This window comes from Eptatretus burgeri, chromosome 5 (genome assembly GCF_056783735.1).
Source record: "Eptatretus burgeri isolate ZD-2024b chromosome 5, Ebu_testis_v1, whole genome shotgun sequence".
NCBI classification, from domain to species: domain Eukaryota; kingdom Metazoa; phylum Chordata; class Myxini; order Myxiniformes; family Myxinidae; genus Eptatretus; species Eptatretus burgeri.
This window is the reverse complement of record NC_140965.1, coordinates 15,012,032-15,036,972: the sequence shown is the minus strand read 5'-3', so window position 1 is coordinate 15,036,972 and position 24,941 is coordinate 15,012,032. Positions and strand designations below refer to the sequence as shown.

The 24,941-nt window shown below is 44.6% G+C and overlaps 3 protein-coding genes across 4 annotated transcripts in view; 1 reads left to right on the top strand and 2 right to left on the bottom strand.

Annotated features, from left to right (window-relative positions):
* LOC147025901 (transmembrane protein 216-like) overlaps nt 1-10,463 on the bottom strand; it is a 55,329-nt gene extending 44,866 nt beyond the window's left edge. The window contains exon 1 of the mRNA XM_085883650.1: nt 10,323-10,463. Coding sequence (XP_085739776.1) covers nt 10,323-10,347 — 25 coding nt within the window. The 5' untranslated portion in view covers nt 10,348-10,463. The remainder of the gene's footprint in view (nt 1-10,322) is intronic.
* The window catches only part of STRAP (serine/threonine kinase receptor associated protein), a 27,678-nt gene extending 12,871 nt beyond the window's left edge, over nt 1-14,807 (top strand). The window contains exons 6-9 of the mRNA XM_085883646.1: nt 6,025-6,162; nt 6,379-6,515; nt 6,774-6,923; nt 14,266-14,807. Of these exons, the coding sequence (XP_085739772.1) occupies nt 6,025-6,162; nt 6,379-6,515; nt 6,774-6,923; nt 14,266-14,327 (487 nt within the window). The 3' untranslated portion in view covers nt 14,328-14,807. The remainder of the gene's footprint in view (nt 1-6,024; nt 6,163-6,378; nt 6,516-6,773; nt 6,924-14,265) is intronic.
* Nucleotides 10,483-24,941, bottom strand: TMEM138 (transmembrane protein 138). Of its 2 annotated transcripts, none has more exons than XM_085883655.1 (5): nt 24,790-24,941; nt 24,498-24,655; nt 23,960-24,131; nt 15,428-15,503; nt 10,483-15,319 (listed from the first exon to the last, which is right to left on the bottom strand). In XM_085883655.1, the coding sequence occupies exons 2-5, from the start codon at nt 24,620-24,622 to the stop codon at nt 15,204-15,206; spliced, it is 489 nt and encodes a 162-aa protein (XP_085739781.1). In that variant the 5' UTR covers nt 24,623-24,655; nt 24,790-24,941; the 3' UTR covers nt 10,483-15,203. The 2 variants fall into 2 exon arrangements, with proteins under 2 accessions (XP_085739781.1, XP_085739780.1); XM_085883654.1 differs by having other exon boundaries at nt 24,763-24,880.

The following is a 24,941-nucleotide window of genomic DNA, read 5'->3' as shown; positions in this document are numbered from 1 at the left end:
TATCCCATCCTGTCTTTGGCCAGGTTTCGTTTCGTCAGGCCATTTCGTCAGGTCAGGTTCGATCTGTGACCTGCTACAGGTACCATGTAAACCTGTACTAACCTGTTCCATGGTCGGGTTGTCGGCGACTAAACCGTCTCCCCCACCAGGTTTTCTGGTGAGGAGGGTGTTTGGATATGGACACCCAGCAGGATTAAAAACAAAACCTGTCAAAGGGCGGAGGAGCTCCTTGTGAGCCAACGGCCATCCATATCTAGTGCCCAACTGTGTCTGCGGACGTCCTCCTGCAGTTGGGTTACTTCTTATTAGGAGGTTGGTGGCAGGATTTGCACTCCAGCCACCGTAAAACGCTTCATTCCGCAAAACGCAAAAACGCAAAAAATCTGAAAACCCACTCCGTGGGAGTACCTCCTGTGCAGCTTCCCTTCGCAGGGCAGCTCACCGGATGATGGGATTGGGGCAAAGCCTTCGGGACCCCCAATCTTTGATAGGAGGGAAACCACGGGGTAACATCCCTGGGTCAGATTGCGGGAGAGTGTGTCGGAGTGGTGCTGAGGTGTCGTCCACCAGGACGGCGGTCTCCTTGGGTTAACCTGAGGCGGTCCCTTCGGGTGGGTGCCTGGAATGTCCTATCCCTAAGAGAGGATGATCACCTGTCTCTGTTATCATCTGAGCTCAAGCGTTTGGACATCGGGATTGCAGCTCTCTCTGAGGTTCGGAGACCGGATTGCGGCGAGATAATGGTGGGTGGTTACACCTACTATTGGTCTGGTCGCTCTGATGGTTACCATACCCAAGGAGTTGCTGTAGCTGTGTCCAATAAGCTGACCCCAATGATAATTGAGGTAACACCGGTCAACGAGCGTATTATGAGATTAAGGATTCGTCACTCCTTAGGTGTCATTTCCCTGGTCTCTATTTATGCTCCGACTGAGGCGAGTGATGTTACCGTGAAGGACACATTCTACGCCACACTCGAGTCTGTGGTTGATCAGTGCCCCAGACGAGATACACTTCTAGTCTTGGGGGATTTCAATGCATCGACTGGAACTGATAGGGATGGTTATGAGGTGTGTGTTGGTCCCCATGGGTCAGGAACTATGAACCAGAATAGCACTAAGTTCCTTGACTAAGTCATGGACTTAGGGTGGCTGGTTCATGGTTTCAGCGCCCGCAAGCTCATCGCTGGACTTGGTATTCCAACGCTGGCGGTGTGGCAAAGGAGATTGACCATGTCCTCATTGACGGTCGCTGGAGGATGATCCAGAACTGCAGGGTCTACCGGAGTGCTCAGTTCCTCAATACTGACCACAGGCTTGTTGTAGCAACTCTAAAGCTGCACCTTAAATCCTGGAGAATGGTACCATCCCAGCCTAGGCTGGATGTTGCCAAGCTCAGGGATGAGAGAGTAGCTGAGGAGTTTGCGAACAGGCTGAGTGGACACTTGGGGGGTCTGGGTGCTTTGGGGGGTCCTGAAGAGTTGTGGAACACCTTCAAGACCACCGTCCTTGATGTTGCCGGTGGATGCCTTGGAGTTCACCGCAGGGCAAAGAAGAATTTTGTCTCTCAAGGGACACTGGATACCATTGACCAGAGTCGCAGGGCCAGGCTGAATGGCAGAGCCGAGCTGTTCAGGGAGCTGAGGCGTAAAACTGTACGTGCACTGAGGGTGGACAAGGAGGCCTATGTGCGAGGAATCTGTGAGGGGGTAGAGCATCACCTGTGGACAGGTGATTCTCGTCCCGCTTACAGGGGAATTCGCGCATTACGTTCATCCAAGCCCATCCCTCGGAGCACTGCAGTTCGAGCAGAGAGTGGTAGGCTCTTGACAGAGGAGTCTGAAGTGAAGGCCCGCTGGGCCGGTTACTTCGAGCGGTTGTACCAGGCTGATCCCCCAGCTGTCGAGTTGGACGTCAAGGGTGTTACAATCCCTGTTGCTGACCCTCGAATCAACTGTGGTCCACCATCGCTTGTGGAAACACGGGCTGCGGTGAACCAGTTGAAACGGGGCAAAGCTCCAGGGATCTGTGGCATCCATGCCGAACTTCTCAAGGCTGGTGGAAATGCTGCACTCGCGTCGTTGCATGCAGTTTTGTGCTCTGCCTGGAACACAGGCATCATCCCAACTGACTGGAAGAGGGGCCTTGTTGTCCCTCTCTGGAAAGGGAAGGGTGATCGCCAAGACTGCAACAACTACCGAGGGGTGACGCTGCTCTCAGTGCCGGGCAAGGTCTTTGCTCGGATAATTCTTGATAGGGTTCGCCACCATCTGCTTGAGCACCAGCGTCCAGAGCAGTCAGGCTTTACACCAAAGATGTCAACGATTGACCGTATCCTTGCACTTCGTGTACTCACCGAACGCAGCCGAGAGTTTCGGCAGGGGCTGCTTGCAGCCTATGTTGATCTCTGTAAAGCGTTCGATTCAGTGAATCGGGATGTCCTCTGGAGGATTCTTGGTCTTCGTGGGGTGCCACCGAAACTGATCGATCTGATGTCTGAACTCTACTCTGGTACTGAGAGTGCTGTGAAGTGTGGTGGTACCGCCTCTGACTTATTTCCAGTTGTTACTGGAGTTCGTCAGGGATGTGTACTTGCCCCCACACTTTTCAGCACTTGTATGGACTGGATTTTGGGAGGATGTCGGAGAGATCAAGTTGCGGTGCATCGTTTGGCAATGTCAAGATCTCGGACCTTGATTTTGCAGATGATGCAGTCATCTTTGCGGAGACTTTAGACATCCTCTTGGGGGCCCTCGAGGTACTGAATGAGGAGTCGGAGCCGTTGGGATTACGGATTTCTTGGGTCAAAACAAAGATCCAGGCTTTCGGTGACATCTTGGATGCTGCTGTCCTGTCTGTGTCTGTTTGTGGTGAGGATGTTGAGGTCGTGGATAGATTCACTTACCTTGGCAGTGATATTCATGTCTCCGCAGGTTGTGAGCCGGAGGTCAATAGACGTCTGGGTCGGGCCTGGGGAGTCATGGATTCACTGGATCATGGGGTGTGGCGCTGCCGGTACCTGTGCGGGAGGACGAAAGTCCGAGTCTTCAGGTCCTTGGTACTTCCAGTCTTGCTCTATGGGTGCGAGACTTGGACTTTGACCAAGGATCTGAGACGGAGACTTAATTCCTTTGGTACCAGGTCTCTTCGGAGAATCCTTGGCTATCGCTGGTCGGATTTTGTGTCCAACGAGCGGTTGCTGAGAGAGACTCGGATGAGATTTGTTACCTGCATAGTCCGTGAGCGTCAGCTGCGGCTGTATGGACATGTGGCTCGTTTTCCTGACGCTGATCCTGCTCACCAGATTCTCTCAGCGAGGGAGTCTCATGAGTGGAGGAGGCCAGTGGGCCGACCACGTGCCTCATGGTTACAGCAGGTTGACCATCATCTGAAGGAGATGGGGATGGGCCTGGCATCTGCCTGGGGGATGGCCAGACGGAGGCCCCTGGAGTACCGGCGGAAAGTGGACGCAGCGACGCGCTGTTCTGGCACATGCTCCCATACCTGACCTGACCTGTCTTTGGCTTTCCTGCCATCCTCTTGTCCCTAGTACACCAAATCCTGTGGTGATACAGTTGTGGTCAAGCAGCTTCCTTCTCAGCATGGAAAGCCAACCTGACCAAGGGTAACTTTTGCTCATTCTGTAAGCTTTGCAAACAAGTGTGTTCATCCTTTGTCATGCCTGGAAAAAGCCATCTTGCAAACATAAATGCTGAACTTTACAACCAGTCTCCTTCCTCCAATTAATGGTGGTACCTTATTAAGTTGGTCTCTGGTGGATGCTCCCCTCTCTATCCCCTCCATCATCAAATTGCAGTACTGCAGACTGCTATAGATAAGGCATTATGTTCATACTCTGTGTTTGATTCAAAATCTCATGCATTCAACCCATTCCACTCCATCCCCATCTTGCGCCTTCGTAACCATTGTCTACTGGACTCTGTGTCCTCCTCACCCAAGAAGTTGCCGAATGATTTGACCAGCTGTGACACTGTTTCGGCAACGGGTGCAGATGACATCAGGGCCTGTGTTTTTAAAATCCTGCTCTGTCGTTCTTTGTCTGCCATATTCAGTCTGTACCTCTCATTTGGCCATCTATCATCTTGGAGTCAGCAAACATGACTACCATCTACAAGAAGGTTGGATCCTATCAACTACAAACCACTGAGCTGCTTCCAAGTACAAGGAAAGTCATGGAATTCATCATTGCTTCCAATGTCAAAACATTACTATTTTCAAACGGTCTGCTCTCTGACCATCAGTTTGCATTCCATTATGGTCACAATACTGGACATGCTTCTGCTCCCCTCTCAGAAATGGTTGGAGGTCCTCAATCTCAACCAAGAGGTCAAGATCATCTCGGACATATCTCAGGCATTTCACAGCCTGACATCCTGCTTTTCTGGCCAAACTCTCTGCCTGTGGCACAGGAAGCCACCTTCATTCCTGGATTTCTGACTTCCTCCACTCACATAGTCAATCTGCTGCTAATAATGGAACCATATCCTCCCCCCTCCCAGTGAAGACAGGAGCTCCCCAAGGCAGTGTACTAGGCCCAGTCTTGTTCCTCATTTATATAAATGACCTTTCCAATGCAATGGAAACCCTCTATTTGCAGACTACTCTACGTTGTGTCGTGCAATACCCCCCATCTCACTGCTCGATAGACTACAGTTGCGTAACTCTGTTGATCTGGAATTGATTCGATGCTCGTATGATAAATGGAATGTGTCCTTCAATCCTGGAACATCTGTCTCAACCTGTCACTCTGGAGGGATCATCAAATGAACACACCTGTCTATTTCCATGGTCAGCCTCTGGAAGAGATTCAATCTCTTGAACTTTTAGGCCTTACCCCACCCATCAGCCATGGGCATCCTCTGTCAATCGAAGCAATTCCTTGTCAAATCAGAGCTGTTGTTTTAATTACCACCATTAACTCTTCCTAACCCACCTTTTACTTGCTGATTGCAGTGTTTTCTCTCACTCCCCCTCCCCTCTGTCGCCATTCTCTCCAGTTGTGCCCAATTGTTGCCATGCTACCCCACTGTCAATCTAACCTTGCTCTTCCATGAGCCTCGTTCTTGTATAGAAATATAAATGTCAGTGTTGTCACTCTGGATTTGACTATCAAATGACTTAAGCATCAAAGAGAGTGGAGACCAGCAACGCTGTAATGCAACAGAGCCCCATCTACCTCTTCCCCTTAGATTAGAGAATTGCTGCTACAAAGGCTAAAGTAATCAGAGACGATGTTCAACTTCTGAATCCTCAAAAAATAAAAAATAAAAACTATTTGGACCGGGGGTGAGGTTGCAAAGGATTTATTCAACTTTCCCACTCAGATTATTTTGTTTACACAAGCATCATGACCACAGGTGATTAACCACGAGAGTTATAAGATCAGTTTGTGCAAGATAGAGAGAAAGAGTCCCGATTATAGTGATTATAATCTTGCCACGTATATAATCGACATTCTCAAACCCTTTCCATCGTGTGCTTAAAGCGTGCCATGCCACGATTCGACGATGCACTTGTTGTATACTTTCCAGCTGATGTTTGTATTTGAAATATTTAGAATTGTTTCCTTTCGCACCTTCTAGTATGTTAAAAGCACTTCAGGACATGTCTGTCTTGAAGTGCTTTCACACGTAAAAATATAAAGGAGACTTGGTTTGATGGTGCAGCACGTGAATTATCCGATTATATATATATATATATATATATATATATATACACACACACACACACACACACACACACACACACACACACACACACACACACACACACACACACACACACACACACACACACACACACACACACACACACACACACACACGATGCACCTCTGGTCATTTTTGTCTTTTATTGTAATCCCTTCTGCTCAAGTGAAACCACCACCAATTTGATCCACCACTAAATTCATTGACGCAACCACATGCTGCCACCACCAAATCGATAAATTAATTTTGTGCAACCTGTTGCAGTTTAGCCTATAGACGTGGTGGGTTTACGGCAGGCTGTGGGATGCAAGGACGCTGGAAGAGGTGAAAAGCTTAGACCTGCCCGTGTCGGTGTCTGGTGCAGAGTACCAGGCCGAGGGGGAGATACTGGTCCTGACATATGGACGTACCATTGCATTCTACAATGCACTCAGGTAAGGAATTTGCACGTAGATGGTCATTATACCACCACCACCTATTGTATCCTGACCACTGTGGCCACCCCCATGGCAGCAATCATCAATTACATCACCACGATTAAATACATTGTTTCATCTTTTATTTTGCGTTTTCCTAATAAACAGAGTGGAGCGGCATAAAAGAGCCTTTACAATGACTTCATTCCTGATTTGATTTCATGTATTTATTAGTCTTGAGCTGGTGAAGTCATTTGACGCACCCGCACGCATCAATTCTGCATCTTTGCACCTGGAGAAGGACTGCGTGGTTGCTGGAGGGGACGACTTTAAACTGTACAAGTTTGACTATGCCACCGGGGATGAGCTTGGTGTGTTCCTGTTTGCTGGCACACTTTCTTTTTTGTACTTTGAAAGCAGCTTTGTATTAGTCATGTTATGTAGCCAGTTTCACATCTACCTTTATCCTTGCAATTCATTGCTCGCATGAATGGTAAATAAGGGTACTGTCATGTAGATAAAAGTTTGTTAAAGTTTAGCTTGACATAAACTCCACAGTCCTTGTTTCACGGCCTCCAGTGGTGCTATGTTGCAGTTTAACGGTACCCTCTTATGATCTGTGTGCACAGAGTCCTATAAAGGTCATTTTGGGCAGGTGCACTGCGTGAGGTTCAGCCCGGATGGTGAGCTGTATGCGAGTGGCTCTGAAGATGGCACTTTGCGCCTCTGGCAGACCACGGTGGGAAAGACCTACGGCTTGTGGAAGTGCGTGCTTCCAGGTTGGTTAAGCATTGCACTGGCATATTTTACCCCGAAACATTCTTGGGTTTGCGTTTTTACATCCCTTAAAATTCAAATCCAAGGGTTAAGAAGAAGAAGCATCAAATAAGCAAATATGCTTCCCTCCCTCCGAGGCTCTCGGTAACAACCTGAAGATTTTTGCTGATTTATTTTGATAGCATGGACATCACCTTTCGGTAAAATAATAACTTGCAGATGAACAACACTGAGAAATAACAAGCATTATTGTTATAAAACAGAACTCGAGAGGTCATAAAACACTTCCCCCCATGAAGTCTTGATAAAAAGGACATGGGAAGGGTCTTTCCAACTCTTGTTTTGCATTTCCGAGCACAATCTATATTAGCGTTGTTCGTGAACTTTGAAAAACAGGCGTGATGGTAACCATACAAAGTCAACAAGTCAAACGGAACAGTCCAGAGCTGAACCTTCTGCCAACTCTTCTTAGAGCAACTGACAATTTTGGAATGATCTTTGAGAAAAAGTTGCGAGGCGCTGCCATTTTTGTCTGTTAATCTGTCCTCACTGTATGTGCAAAATTTGATTGGTTGAGACGGCATAACGTTTCATATATATATATATATATATATATATATATATATATATATATATATATATATATATATATATATATATATATATATATATATATATATATATATATATATATATATGATTCATTTGAAATAAGAGTTTTAATGGTGCAGAAAAAAAAAATTTGAACGGTACTCCTGGAGCGCATAGGCTTGCCTCGCACACCCATTCTGAACAAAAATACCACGGTTAACGGCACATGTTCCTCCTTATGTCACATACATTGCCATTATCCCTAGCTTTATTGATTACACTGGTCGACCAAATCAAACCTTTTTTCTCTCATCAAAGATGTAAGCACAATTTTCTAGACCAGTTTTCACACCGATTCCAAATCTGTTTTCGGTTTTCTTGTAGTACATCTAGTTATTGAATTGTGACTGGTTGTTAATTTCATCACAATTTATGTAATATAATCGCATTAGTCTAGTTAACGTTACAACTTTATTCATTTATCAGTAAAATTTCCATAAACGTTATTTACACACCATACACTTGGTTACATTTATACATTACACATTTATGAAAAAAAAAAGACATGTATATAGGCATATTTGGAAGAAAAGAAAAAAAGACTTATTTGGTGGGCAGGTTCGGTGTGTGACTCGGACGAACTGATTAGATTTTGGTGAAGATCTGGATCCGATAATTTTTAAAGTGATTCTTCACCATTGATAGGGCCAAAAACGATATATAGCACATCTCAAAAATATATTGGGCCCAATATGTTCTCATGGATCAAGCATTGCGTGGCGGAGGTATGCGCTCTACCGAGAGCCCTTCTAGTTTTTAAAGTGATTTTTCATCATTGAGAGATGGGGCTAAACCGATATAGAGCACGATATCTCAAAAGGTTGTGGACGGATTCGGTTGAAACTTGGTGGACAGGTTGCGTATATGACGAGGTTGAATTGATTCCATTTTGTTGAAGATCCAAATCCGGATCCAGATATGATAATTATTTAATTTTCAAAGTGATTATTCACCATTGAGAGATCGTGCCAATAACGATATATAGCATGATATTTAAAAAATATATTTGACCTGGTATGTTCTCGATATGCATCAGACATTGCGTGACTGAGACATGCACTCTACCGAGTGCCCTTCTAGTTTGATGTGCTTCGTTGAGCAGTTTCTGGACTCAATCTTTGTATGCGGGAGACTTGTGGTTACCCAAAAAGTTTCCTCAAATCCATTTGAAAGTCTGCAATGCTATTAGTTCTTTGATATTGAGGCTTTCTTCAAAGCCTTCATCCTGCAGAACCTCCCTGATTTGGGGCCCCACAAAGATTCCCTCCTTCGATTTTGTGGTACTGATGTTTGGAAATTTCTCAACAAGGTATTGAAACCCTCTTGAATTCATCTTACCCCTCGTTTTCACAAAATTCTTCATTAAACCAAGCTAATTGTGGAGAGGTGGCAGGAAAATCTTCTTTGGATCAACAAAATGAAAACGCTGGACACTGCTCATTGCTTGCTCCTATGTGCTTCTTTGATGCCAGTCAACATCTGATATAATTATCTGCGGTAGCATGGCTGTCCCATAGGCATAGGAAACTATAGTATTTTATGCACCCTCCTTGCACGAACCTCCTCCATTAACTGTAATTAAGGCAATAACCTTTTAAATTTGATCGGTCTCATCATGAAAAGTGGATGTGCTCGAGGAAAATCAAAAACAGATTTCGAATTGGCATCCCAAGAGCTATCTAGCCGACCTATAAATTATATCTGATGAAAATAACTTGTTCGCCAGTGTTAATGATTGATTATTAGGATATTTAACGACCACTTAATGAAGCACATCAGGGCTAAATTGCATCATTGACAATGATTATGACACCAGGATCAAGTCATGGGCACAAAATAATTCCATCTTCACCCTCCAATGGGGAGACAATGTGATTTTTACCTGCACACAGAGAATAAATAGTTCAAGTAGTTGAACCACTGACCTCTGCTTGAGGGAAGGGGTATTGACATCATGTTTCACTCCTGAGGGGAGCGGGTATTACTAGTAAGTACTATTAAATACCAATTAGCTGTTTTACACTGAGTAACTGGATAATAGCTTCAACACCATCTCCCAAAAAATTGCCAACGATACAGGCAAAGATCTTCTCTAAATTATTTACCGCAAGTCCGATTTAACTTGGCTCCGGCAAAATAAAGAAAGGTTTGGATGAACTGGAGAAATATATTGCTGCAACAATCGGATTTGAGACTGCAGAAGACGTGATCAAGCTACCTCTGAGTTATCCAGATGTGATGTAAAATCATCCATAGTTTACCAGTACAATTGAAAACGAAAATCAGAAAAACAGATTTCTGCTTATATCAGTAATGATCAAGCTAATCAAAAGCGCATTTGTTCATTGGAGCAGGAACTCAAACAGTACACTTCTGATATTGATACCCTGCCAAAGTCTACGGATATTTACAACCAACGGGACAATGCAGATGATCCGGGTTGTTCTCGTGTTGTGGGCATGCCACAAGGCCCAGAGGGTCGTGTGAACACTGAAAGCACACACTCAAAGCTTTGTATCCATCTCGGTTCAGCTGTTTCAGAGAAGATTTTAAAATGTTTTTTGCTTCAATCCAATATGGCTGCCACAAGACATCACCAATGACATCATCGTTATCAAACTATATTCCACATGGGTAGTCAATCATGTATATGTATATATATATATATATATATATATATATATATATATATATATATATATATATATATACATATATATATATATGTATATGTATGCCAGAAAAAGTACCTGTCCCCAGTGACGGGCTAGCCATGGTGGTGGTGAGAATAGCCACAGAAGATGACAGTTAGGCAGTTGTCCTGGGCATGTCAATCCATCCTGTAGCACTCGACTTCACCAAAGGTGGCGCTATTCAAACCAACTGCAACAGAGGAAGTATACTCCCTCATTTTTCCAGATGGTTTAAATTTTAAGGCCGAAGGAGCCGTAAACCCCATTTAAACCTGGCCAGTACAACATTTTCCCTTTGACAAATTTGGTCCAAATCCGTTCAGAGGTGTAGGAGTGTATATGTAATACAGACAGACAGAAAGACAGACAGATCGACATTTATAGTTAAAGATGAAGTTTTGCTTGAATGTGTTTAGTGGTTTCAGAGGTTTTTATTTGTTTATTTATTTTTAAAGGTTTTCGTTCAAATCCATGATGGCTGCCAAACCACATGAACGATGAGATTTTAGTTATCGCCTTTGTATCCTAATGGGAAGTCGATGATGTACTTGGTGTTCCGGATCCATTGGTTCAGCACTTTGAGATGTTTTTGTTTTTTTAGTTTCAGCTTAAATCCAACATGGCTGCCAGACTATATGTCCTCAGACATTGAACTTTTCAAACTATATTCCCCATGGCTAGTCGATCATATACCGTATGTATGAAGTTTTACTTCGATCTGTTAAGCGGTTCTGGAGAAAGATATTTTACGTGTTTATTTTCAATCCAATATGGCTACCAGACCACGTCACTCACATCGGGTTGTAGATCAGATTATGAAGTTTCAGGTTTTTTTGGACAAGGATTTTGAGTCAACCAACTATGGTTGGATGACCACTTCACCAATGATGTCATCGTTATCACCCTATATATCCAATGGGGAGTTGACGTCCGCCAAGTTTCAATTTTCTTCGTTGAACAGTTTTGGAGATAAGGATGTCCAAATTGTTTCCTTTAATCAGATATGGCTGCCATACCATGTGATCTAGGATGTCAGAACTATCAAGAAAATATTCTTCATGGGGAGTCCCTTGTATGTTTAAAGTTTTGCAGCGATCGGAGAAGCAGTTTCAGAGAAAAACATTTTTAAAGCGAAAATATATATAGACGCATGCAAGCACGCACGCACACACACACACACACACACACACACACACACACACACACACACACACACAGACACACACACACACACACACACACACACACACACACACACACACACACACACACACACACACACACACCAATAGTCTCACATCCCCTTCGGGGTGAGACTAATTAAGTAGTTCCTCCGTCATAAACTGACATCTGTCAGACAGACAGAGTGAACCAATGGCTAAACCCTGCTTTGTGCTCCACATGCGGGTAATAAGAAACCGTAAACCAGTTTACCAACAAGGACTAGTCCATCAGTGCATATAAACGTAGTGTGGGATCCTTGCACATCTCGTACTCGTTGATTGTAATGACTGTTACTGTTTTTCAGAAGGTCAAAGGGAGTCCTGCCCGCACCCAAAGTATCTTTGTACTCGATCGTGTTTTGAATTTTTAGTACGAGAGCTCATTCTTTTCTCACATCTTTGTTCCAAGGGCTGTTTTCAGGATTGTCACTGAACCACAGACAACCTCTGATTGTAGTTGATTTGTTGTATTTCCTGGTATTGCTTTCACAATATCATTGAGCTTTTGCTTTGCCTTTCCCACGGTGGGGGTATACGTGGGTCACAGCACTTGTGAATGGGGAATGCAAGACAGGATTTGGCATGCTCATTTAGACATAATATGTATTACTGTAATCATAATTACCTGTACCACTGAAGGTGAACATAGGTTATGTTTTCACCCCTGTGTTTGTTTGCTTGTTTGTCTGTGAGCATGATATCTCAAAGCTATGGACAGATTCGGATGAACTTTGGGGACAGGTTTGGTCTGTGACAAGGACGAATTGATTCGATTTTGATGAAGATCCAGATCCTATTAAAAAAAAATCTTAATCGATTCTTCCCCATTGAGAGATGGGGCCAAAAACGATATCTAGTATAGCACAATATCTCAAATGGTTGTGGATGGATTTTGACAAAACTTGATGGATGAGTTGGGTAGGTGACACGAACAAGCCGATTATATTGTTGCGGGCCGGGGTCCGGTGACGAGAACGACCACTAGGTGGGGGAAGTTACGTCGTCTCCCACCAGACTCCCGGAATTGTAGGCCGTCGCTCACAGATAATTCCGTGACTTGGCGGGTCGCTTAACTGACCATGGACGCCAATACTTCCACCACGTGGTGTAGGGTATTTTTGTCTCGAATCAATTTACCTAATTAACCATGTGGTTTCGACTACCAGGGAACCATGCCTTCGGTACGCCTTGCCCGAACCGGATCACTCTACCAACTAATGTAGAGTACCAACTACCAACTCCAGATCGGATGTAGCCGAGCGGAAATGCCAAGAACGTACCGGTGAGAATGAATAGATTATCGGGGATAAAGACCTGGCTGGAACTCAGATCCGAACCATGCTGGACCAATGAAGGAAAAGACAAAAACGAACTGGGAACATTTCTACAATAATTTATTTACAATCAACTTACAAAAGAAGGACACAGAGCAGACTTATCGCGAGAATACAGGCAAGATTTACAATGATCAAAGCACTTATACAATACTACTTACCAGACGGTGCCACACGCTCAGACTAAATAAACCCAAATGAATGGCAAAGGACTTTTGTAGCCAGGGAGGGAGTGAACTGAGGTCGCAGTTCGTTTTGTACCTGAGTTTCGGGGAAAGGGATGCTCCGTGGTGCGGCACCTGACAGTGGTCACGCAGCTCGGCCCACAGCCGCACGTGTGGAGTTCGTGTGTGCGCAGAGGAGCCCGGGTGGAGAGCGTGGAGTCCAAGGCATGAACGGGGCTTGAAAGTGTGAAAGAGCAGGTGGAGTTCCCGTCGCTTGATGTCGCAGGGTAGACCAGTCACAAACAGTGTGCGAACCTTTCTTGGCTCCACGATGTGGGATCCAAGGCACCCAGGATCATTGTGTATCTCCCACGATTCGGCTGTCTTTGGGTCTCTCACTCTCAACGAACTCTCCGACTCGCCCACACCCTCTCAAGACGACTCACTTTCCAGCTCACCCTCTCTGAACGAACGACCCCCGAAAAGGAGAACCACCACAGACTGAGAATGGTGTTGTAATTTATAGATCCCCAAGGTCGGGGCGGGGCCTTGACGAAGCAGACGTCACTGGTTGGCCAGAGCTTCCATGGAGTCCCGCCCTTTCTGGGCGGGGTTTTCATCATTCCGGGAAGCCCGCCCACTCCACGCATGTCCGGACTTGCCAAAAAGGTACTGCACAAAGATTTTGCCTCGGAAGGCAAGACGAAGGTACTGCACAAAGATTTTGCCTCGGAAGACAAGAAGAAGGTACTCTGGTTCAAAATAAAAGGGGAGAAATGATTTATAAACCTAACTAAAAGCCATTGCAATGCATCCTCTTTTGCTTTACCACTACACACAAGGAGGGGTTCTATCTGCACATATACTTAATGGAATAACTGCCCTGGGACACCTGTATGTTGTATGCATACGGTTCCGAGAACCGTAACAATATTTTGGTTCAGGTCCAGATGCAGATCCAGCATAATCGGTGGGATACAAAATGTAAACTGTTCAGCCTCGCAGAAGTATGCGCTCTTCCAAGTGCTGTTCCAGTTATCATTTCAAATATAAGGTTAATAAAGGATTGACTGCATTTACCGATTTTTATTTATTTAATCAAGAACTCATGAGTACTAAATGAGGACTTGAAGTGCAATGCACATTAAGATGAAAACATATCACTCAAACGTTGTCCATGGCGTCGTAGCTTATAACTCATCGACAAGAGTAAGGGTTTCTGGGCACGTGACCAATTTGGTTGACAATTATGAATCTTTTTGTTTATTTTTGTCTACAGATGAGCTGAATGCAGAGAGTGTGGAGTCTTCAGCTGCTGCTTCTCAAGATGTAAAAGCTTGATAAGAAATGGTCAAGAGTTCAGCATTGCCTGTTTGGAGCTCACCATCGCAACTCAACACGGCACCGCTCTTCCATGCCTCGACACGGTACCGTGATAGGACGTGCAAGAGCAGAAGGACAGAACCTCATACGTTCCACTCTGAGGAACTGATGTTATTTTCTGGATTCATTCTTTCACTTCCAACATGATGGAGACATTGTGCCAATGAAGCACTGTGCTTGTGCATTTCTGTAAATGCAGTTTGTATGCAAACAAAAAACAAATAATCAGAATAAACCCAGGACGTGCACGATTGGTGCATTTTGATGAAGCGCAGTGCTGTAACGCCATTGATCCGATAACTGTGGAAGGTGCCGTGTGTGGGATGCAGTTTGCGTGGGCCATGATGTGAATGTGAACAGAATGAATACACGGGAAGGCTCTTTTGAAATGCCTCATGTACCGGTGGAGTTCCAAATAAATGGGAAGTTTCATTATCATTTTTCTTCTGCACTTTATTACAGTAACCGGTCTAGATATACCACATGAAACGGTCATAAAAGAACATGAATATTCACAGCTATGCAATCAAGTTAAACTGGTTGTGTTATGTCCAAGGATGCTTTGAAACATTCTAACCTGAGACTCCTGTCATGAACAGTTTCCCCAAGAAAACCATTATTTTGAAAAACTCCTCAATTGAGCTGAATGTTGACAGATTCAGGTGTTTATCACAAACTGATGTTTAAATTTGTGTTGTTTTTTTTTTTGTTGTTTTTTTTCATTCAAGTCAAAAAAAGCGTTTATTATGGCTTACTTTTGTCCTGTTTGTACTAAATTCCTTTCAGTGCACCGTCCCAATGTAGAGGTGATGTCACAGTACCTCGTTCTGCACCCTACTCACGGCGCGATGTCAAGAAGGCTTTGCGAAGCCATGCTGAGTCGGAGTAGAGTCTGGTGTCTCCGAGCCGTAAGGCTGCACGCTTGTAGAAGTAGTAATATAAAACCCCAGCTGGACACATAATAGTGAGTGGGTAAACGTTTTTAAGAAAACAACTCTCAGGTATGTTGTTATTACATCAGTGTCATTAGTGTGGTGGTTAAGAATGCACGAGCTTACCTAGTCTTTGTAGCACAAAGAGAGCCAACAAACCATCGGTCCACACGTACGCAGTGACGTTACCCCAGCGCAGGTTCTGAAATGGTACAAACGGGCAGGAACCAAAGTACGAACCATTCTCATTTGGACTCAATCATTGGCCATTTTTGTTGCAATTTAACTTTTATATATTAGTTTTGTGGTTGACATTAACTCGAATCATTAAAATATACTGCATATGTAATAAACTGGTGTGGTGGAGCAGTTTCCTGCAAGGATAATTAGTACGGCATTCAGTGGAGTGCTCATCTCCACCAGACTGAACAGCTGTTTTTTTTATCTCACTGATGGGCTCGATTTGCATCCGTACCTTAACCAAAATCGAATCGGCTTGTTCATTTCATATACCCAACTCATCCACCTAGTTTTGTCGTCATCCGTCCACAACTTTTTGAAATATCATACTATACGGTATATTGTTTTAGGCCCCATCTCTCAATGGTGAAGAATCACTTCAGAATAATAATTTTTTTAAAATCTTGTGTCCGGATCCAGATCTTCACCAAAATAAAATCGATTTGTCCTGGTCACACACCCGATCTGTCCACCAAGTTTCATTAGAATCCGTCCACAAATTTTTGAGATATCCTGTTCACGGAGAAACGGGTGAAAACATAACCCCCGCACACCTTTGGTGGTGGAGGTAAAAATAGAGTAATGGGATGGCACGACTTCCTCCTCCAAGGAGTAACTTATTAAAATTTGAACCCCTTTCAGCTGCTTTGTTCCAAAAGGTAACGTATTTTAAATGTTATCTTCAAAGGTCAGGACGCATTGGCCAAAAGTATAAATGGAGTTTAACAGTCAAGTTCGGGTCACACTTGCATGGTGTTTGTTTATTTTTATTTTTTAAAAGAAATCTGTGCCACAATGTTTTGAGCAGGGTCAGGTCAGGTATGGGAGCATGTGCCAGAACAGCGCGTCGCTGCGTCCACTTTCCGCCGGTACTCCAGGGGCCTCCGTCTGGCCATCCCCCAGGCAGATGCCAGGCCCATCCCCATCTCCTTGAGATGATGGTCAACCTGCTGCAACCATGAGGCACGTGGTCGGCCCACTGGCCTCCTCCACTCATGAGACTCCCTCGCTGAGAGAATCTGGTGAGCAGGATCAGCGTCAGGAAAACGAGCCACATGTCCATACAGCCGCAGCTGACGCTCACGGACTATGCAGGTAACAAATCTCATCCGAGTCTCTCTCAGCAACCGCTCGTTGGACACAAAATCCGACCAGCGATAGCCAAGGATTCTCCGAAGAGACCTGGTACCAAAGGAATTAAGTCTCCGTCTCAGATCCTTGGTCAAAGTCCAAGTCTCGCACCCATAGAGCAAGACTGGAAGTACCAAGGACCTGAAGACTCGGACTTTCGTCCTCCCGCACAGGTACCGGCAGCGCCACACCCCATGATCCAGTGAATCCATGACTCCCCAGGCCCGACCCAGATGTCTATTGACCTCCGGCTCACAACCTGCGGAGACATGAATATCACTGCCAAGGTAAGTGAATCTATCCACGACCTCAACATCCTCACCACAAACTGACACAGACAGGACAGCAGCATCCAAGATGTCACCGAAAGCCTGGATCTTTGTTTTGACCCAAGAAATCCGTAATCCCAACGGCTCCGACTCCTCATTCAGCACCTCGAGGGCCCCCAAAAGGATGTCTAAAGTCTCCGCAAAGATGACTGCATCATCTGCAAAATCAAGGTCCGAGATCTTGACATTGCCAAACGATGCACCGCAACTTGATCTCTCCGACATCCTCCCAAAAATCCAGTCCATACAAGTGCTGAAAAGTGTGGGGGCAAGTACACACCCCTGACGAACTCCAGTAACAACTGGAAATAAGTCAGAGATGGTACCACCACACTTGTTGCGGTTTTGATGTATGTTATAAATAATAAGATGTTTTGAGCATCTTGTCGATTTAGATGGGCTCTTCCTTACCCTTTATAGAGAGAGTGTTGGTGCGTGGCAGGGGTTATGCTGGGTAGTTTGCCATTGACTTCTCAACAGTCAATCATCATCATTTACTTAAGTCAGTATTATCCCCCTTACGGGGGGGGGGGGTTGCTGACTTTCACTCCTTCCATGACATAACTCCAGCTCTCCACTTTCTTCTATCTTCTACGTCTTCCACTCCCAATTTCTGACTTGCTTTCATAACCAACTCTTTCCAACTCAACTTTGGCCTTCCTCTTCCCCTTTTCCCCTCCACTTACAAATTCCATACTCTTAACTCCCTCATTGTTTATCTTTCTTAGCACGTGACCCAACCATCTCAAGCCACTCCTTACCACCTCCACTATTGTATCTTTCAGACCAATCCTTTCCATCAACTCCTTCATGTTCTTTCTGTCTACCAACTGCACTCCACACATCTTTTTAATCATTGCTCTTTCTGTTCTTCTCAAGAGACCTTCTTCTACTGATCTGACAGTCCATGCCTCTGACCCATAAACCATTACTGCTCTCACACAGGTGGTATAGATCTTCCCTTTCAACTTCAAAGGCAGTCTTTTACCACATAACACTAATGCAAGCTCATTGAACTTCATCCAACCCAATCTCGTTCTTGTAACTGCAAATTCGCTGCCTCCACTACTGTTGATGGTGTCACCCAGATAACAAAATCTGCTTACTCTCTCAAGATCTTTCAATCTTTTCTCCGAATCCGGATCCTGATCCTGGTGGCTTAAATTTCTTCTTCTGATACAGGCTTTACACTCAAAACTACCATCCATTATTTGTGTCACTCTTTTCACATTTGTACATCTACCATGAAGCTATTTGTGACGAGAACTGCATCTGATGGCATTACTTACCACTCTTTTACCACAAACTCCACATGGATCTTTCTTGGCCAATTCAATAACCCCTGTTTCTTCACCACATTCCATAATTTTCGTTTTCCCCATGTTTATTTTCAAACCTTTGCCTTCAAACACCCTCTTCCATTTGTTGAACTGTGATTCCAACTCCTCCATTGATTCTACAATCAAGACTAAATCATCCGCATAAAGTAATTCAAACAACACACCTTTTCTTTCTGACTCTGACAATACGTCGAGTACCGTCACAAACAGGAGCGGCGAAAGCACCGATCCCTGATGAATGCCCACATTGAATTTTTCAGAGAAACCACTACCAACTTGAACTCGTGTCGTCGCATCTTCATAAAGTTTCATTACAACCTCCAAAGCCTCAGGAACATTTATTTTGCATAGCGCCCATTCAATGGCTTTCCTGGGGACTCTGTCAAACGCCTTTTCCAGGTCCACAAAACACATGAATAATTTCTTTTTCTTTTCTTGATAGCACTCCTGCATGCACCTGACTGAAGATCACATCAACCGTACCTTTTCCTAGCATGAAACCATATTGCATCTCATCAATCTTCAGCACCTCCCTGAGCCGTTTCTCTAACACTCTTTCCACAAGTTTCATTCCATGTTCCAGTAGTTTCACTCCACGATACGATCCACATTCCATGACACTCCCTTTACCTTTGTAGATGGGTACCAAGGTGCTTGGTTTCCAATCCTCTGGCATGCTCTTACCTTGCATTATCTCATTTGCAACCTGATGTCGTACTTTTAGTCCATGAGGAGACGATGTAAAATGCTCCTTCGTAATGCTTGATGGATCACCTGCTTTTCCATTCTTCATACTTTCCAAAGCTTTCTTTATTTCTTCCTTTGAGATTTCTTTCACTGGGCTCCTGGGAAATAATTTCACTCCATTCTTTCAGCTTCCACTTAACCATCCCACTGATTTTCCTGATTCATGATGGATTCCATATGCTCCTTCCAGATTCTTTTTCTATCTTCATCAACAAAGAAAATCCTACCATTTTCATCCTTTATACAGTTGCTTTCAGTGATGTCACGAGATTCCCTCTTCATTATCTTCAGTTTCTGAAAAATTCCTTGTCTGTTCGTCTACAACTGTTCCAGCTCTTCAGCTTCTTTCTTCATGGCTTCTGCCACCACCTTCTTCTTATCTCTCTTGTATCTTGCTTTGTTTTCTTCCATGTTCTGTTTCTGCATCTTCTTGAAGCTTTCTTTCTTTCGATGGCCACCTTCACCTCTTCGTTCCACCACCAGGTTTCACCATGACATGGTTTTCCTTTACTAACACCACAAACTTCATTTGCTGCTTGTTGAGCATAATTCCTGTACTTTGTCCAGATATCTCAGTCTTCTTCCTTTTTCTTCCAGCAAATTTTCTTTTAACTTCTCAATCTTTCAGCTTCCAGGTCTTTGTACACTTACTCTGTTGCTGTTTCTTTTTCTTCACCTTATCTATTTTGTCCACATCCATTACCACCAAGCTGTGCTGGAGTTCCCCAGGAATAACTTTGTCCGTAGCCTGATGGAGTACTGCTCTCCTCTCTGGGCTGGTGCTCCTGCCTCCCACCTTTCTCGGCTTCACGCTGTCGAAACCAGGGCATTTAAGATCATCGGCATCTCCCGCAATGAAGCTGAGTCTTTGGGCCTCTCACTCAATCACCGCAGGTTGGTCGGTGGTCTTTCTGTCTTCTACCGACTCCTCTCCAGCCTTGCCCCCCCTGCTCTCTCTGCGATTTGTCCCCACCACATTTCCACAGGGCGCTCAACGTCCGCCAACAACCCCCTTCTGGTAAAACTACCAAAATCAAAAATCACTGCTCATCTTCACTCTTTCATTCCTCTTTTTTCCCGCCTTTGGAATAAACTTCCTCACTCTATTCTTTCCCATTCTTCCCTCCAGGCTTTCAAAACAGCTGTTCACCACCACCTCTTATCTTCCCCCATCCAAATTCTCGATCTTTTCTACCCCCGATAATCCACCCAAGCCCACTTCCTTCATTTCTCCTGCTTTCCTTCCTGAAAGTCCCTGAAATGTCCATCTTCTCTTCGCCATGTTCCCCATCCCATCCCCATCCCTCTCCCTTCCACAGTTCACCTAATGTGTCTGTTCCCCACTGTTTTGTCCCTTCCACTCCCGCCCCTCTTGTCTCATGCCTCCTTGCTGTGAGTTGTGTGTTAGCTCTCATACGAGCCTCGACCAAGGTATACAAAAAAAAAACAAAAAAAAACTCACATTTCGAATTTTCTTTCTCCAACTTTTTCCTACTAACATAAAATCGATCTCTGTTTCTGCTCCACCAGACCTCAATGTTGCCTTTTTCTCATTCTTGAACCAACTGTTCATGCCAACCAGATCCACCTCCATGCAAAATTCTAATAAACTTCTTCCTTCATCATTTCTCCTACCAATACTAAACCCACCATGAACACCTTCATAGCCATCCACATCTTTACCCACATGACCGTTGAAGTCACCAGTGACAATTAAAAATTCTTTCGGCCCCATGCTCTGCACTTCTGCTCTCAGATCTTCATAAAACTTTTCTTTTTCAACTTCCTCTCGTCCCACCTGCGGCGCATATCCACTTATCACACTAATTAATTGCTTACCATGTACCATTACCACCACTAGAATCCTGTCACTAATTCTTTTTATCTCAATAACATCACCACTCAGTTCCTCTTTTATCAAAACTTCCACTCCTGCAGCTCTATCACCACCTGACCACAAAAACTTATACCTGCCCCCATCGCACCAACGAATCTTGCTCCGCCTCCTTTCCATCTTGTTTCTTGCACACAACACATCCACTTTCCTCTTTCTCAGTTCCATTGCTTCCTCCATACTTCTTCCCACCATTGAACCAAAGTTCCAACTCCCAAACCTCAAGCTTGAATGCACATCGGGTCCATGAGAACGATCATAGGGAAGGACAGGTCTTCGCGATCTTGCTAGAGGGTTTGTACCATTCTTTTTGACGTTGGCCGGTACCCCCCACGGCAACCTACGGGCTGGTTGCTGCCCATGTTGAAGTTGCCCTGCCATGATGAAGTTAATGGAGCCTAAATTTTTATGGTGAGCATGCCCTTGCTTACCACCAACCTGTAACCCTAGAAGGGAGTGTATATGGCTGTTGGCACTTCCATGAGCTCCTCCACCCTTTGACAGGTCTTATTTTTAATCCTACTGGGTGTCCACACACACAGCTTCCTCACCCAATTTCCCAGGTGGGGTTGCCGGTTTAGTCGCCGACGACCCGACCATGAACAGCGTAGTACCGGTTTACATGGTTACCGAGTAGCAGGTTACAACCTTAGGCTGACTCTAACTCAAATTTGTAATTGTAAGTACCAAGAATTTGTAATTTGTTCAGGATGCCGGTGATAACTCGCCTCCTCTTTGCAAAGGACACGATGGGATCTTTAATGTCCACCAACTCATGCTGGCTGACGGGACGCCAGTTTAACGTCCATCCGACAGATGACGCACATATTGTGATGAGTCGCCCTGCCTGTGAACCACTGTGACAGTTTACAGCTGGCTCAGGATTCAAACCCAAGCTGCATGACTTAGAAGCGAGTGTGCATATCTCTCGGCGATCCAGCTCGCTGCTCATCAACATTTTAACGATGAAAATTCAATTTTTTTCTGAAGGAAAACTGATACTGATTTATGTCAGTATCTGTTTCAGATACACTGTGTATGTGTGTGTGCTCTGGGGTTAATGGTTAGCGCTTCCACTCTACGTCTGGGAGGTCGGTGGTCCAAAGACTTTAAAAATGCTTCCTTTCTTTAGGTCAATATTTTGGAGCATGGACAAAACGCTGGGAAGGTAATAACAAACCACCTCGTACAATCCTTGCTAACTGCTTTGGCAGCACTAACACTTTGTAAAGTGTATAGTACATCAAAACAGAAATATAATATATATAGTGTATATAAAACCAAGCTTGCTTGGTTGCTGCTGCTTGATGTAAATTTGGCCCTTCTATTCAGTAAGACTTGAGTTTGTCGATCAAGTATGTAATGTAACATAGTTATTCCTGTGAAGGTTCTCTCGCCACGTACACATGGCAAACCACTTTCGACTCCAACACTGGTGGATGGGGTAGTGCACTTACCTTTGAGCTGTCAAGGATGAGCGTGAACCCAAGTCTGTGTTCAATTTGCAATCAAACTGCAAACTGATCTTATTAGTGCTGCAACCACAAGGTCCACCGACTCTCAAATGGTCGGGAAGCAGGGTTTCCTGTCTGCTTGTGTGAACTGATGGACAGGAAGATCCCACTGCTTTGCAAGAAGGCGAATTATCACTATATATATATATCTATCTATCTATCTATCTATCTATCTATCTATCTATCTATCTATCTCTCTCTCTCTCTCTCTCTCTCTCTCTCTCTCTCTCTCTCTCTCTCTCTCTCTCTCTCTCTCTCTCTCTCTCTCTCTCTCTCTCTCTCTCTCTCTCTCTCTCTCTCTCTCGCCAAATTCCAGATCTGACCCCTACTGAGGCAAAGGTAGACTATTCCTTATAATTCCTGCCATGGGGTTGCTTTGGCAACATTGAAACTGCCTTTGGAAGGAGCAACAGAGATTTCTGTATTTCCTGGGTGGAAATCATCATCCGGAGGAAGTCGGCACTCAACAGCTCATCCAGCCCTTTACTCCATCGAGCACCCCCAACGATAACTTCCGAGAGCCGGTGTGCCACCTCTCGGTCGCAACACTCCAGCTCGACAGGCCTAGGTCGGTAAACGCTACAAGTCATCTGTCTACAAGGAAGTGCCCCATGCGCAAGGACGGGTCCATCATTAACCTCCGCCATCTTCGAAGATGGATGGAGGTTACTGTTTTCACCCCTTTCTGTTTGTTTGTTTGTTTGTTTGTTTGTGAACAGTATTACGGAAAAACTCCTCGACGGATTTCGACGAAACTTGGTGGAGGGGTTAGGTATGGTCCAAGGATCATGCCATTAAATTTTGGACTTGGTACCCCCCTCCAAAAAAATAGTTTGAGAATTTTTTTTTTTTTTTGCATTTCTACATGTTTTAAGTGATTTCCAACCCCCCCCCCACAATTTTTTTTCAACGCCCCCAACCCCCCCCCAAAAAGATATTTTTTACATTTCTACATGTTTTAAGTAATTTCCAACACCCCCCCCAAAAAAAATTGTTACCCCCCCAAAAAAATTGTTAGAGAAAAATTTCAACCCCCCCCCAAAAAATTGTTAGAGAAAAATTTCAACCTCCCCCCCCCCCCCGCAAAAAAAGGAAATTTTTTCTGCATTTCTACATGTTTTAAGTGATTTCCAACGCCCCCCCCAAAAAAATTTGTTGGAGAAAAAAAAAATTTAGCAACTTTTTTTTCAACAATATTTCGATTTTTTTTGTTTGCATTTTTACATGTTTTCAGTGATTTCTAACCCCCTCCCCCCAAAAAAAATGGAGAAAAGAACTATAACTCTCAGCACTGTTGACATATTTAATGAATAAGATATAAGGTTCACTTGAGTGACCCAGCAGTATTGGCGGCGGAGGTTTTGCACTCTCCCGAGTGCTCCCCCTCTAGTTTGTTTTTGATTTGCAATCTCCCACCATGGGTAAGACGTTCTGAGATATTAGTGTGAGCAATCGGTGCTCACCATAGCCCACACGTGGAAGGCGATGCTGAGCCCGAGGTAAATGGCTGACACTATGATCGTGGCCTTGAACTTGTGTATGAGGATTCCCACGAGGCCGGCTTGGAAGACAAACGTGTTGAAGAACATAAGAATGATGATGATGATATTGAAAAGGATGGCAATGTCCTGGATTCTGAAAAAAGATAAGAGGAAAAACAAGTCTAGTCGGTTCTGGATGAAAGGCATAACGAGTGAATAAAAAAAATTATGTATTTGAGACATCAGGCCATGAAAACTTAATTTACACCCCCCCCCCCCACCCACGTTGAACTAGTATGACGTCATCACATACGAATTTAAAGGTATCCATTAGTATTATGCACATCATCTAGTTTGTTTGGACTGTAAAGTGAACGAGGGTTCGTGCATGGTTTGTAAATTACTCCAATACAGTAGTGTGGACAAAAAGCCTCAGAGGTATGGAATGTGGGGAGGGACCACCAGGCGGCAATGAAGGCAATGTTGAAGGAGTGCGCGGACGGGGTGTGAAACGTCTCACATGAACAATACAAGCTGCACGACGTTCTGCCAGCGGAAGAGCTCGGAGAACGAGTTCACAAAGAGATCGAGCACGAGCAGCAACAACTGCATGGATATCACGAGGCCGTAGCCCGTGCTCTGCATCCCGAACCCTCTCACGCCGCTCGGACCCAGGGACTGCAGCACAGGACGGTACAAAGGATTATTTTTCTTCTTCAATCACGATCGCCGATTTAAATCGCCAAATTCGACGGATCACCGAAGGGCAGCTTTGATTGACCCACCGCGAGCAGCAGCTGAAAGAAACATACTTATCCCGAGAGAGTGTACTCGAATGGCGGCTCTGGCGTCGAGATCTCCATAGCAACGTCGCTCCTCCAATCACGGCGATGCCGCTTTGCGATTGGACGAAATTACCAGGAATTACAGAGCGACATTGTGATTGGCTGTTGTTTCCAGCGCT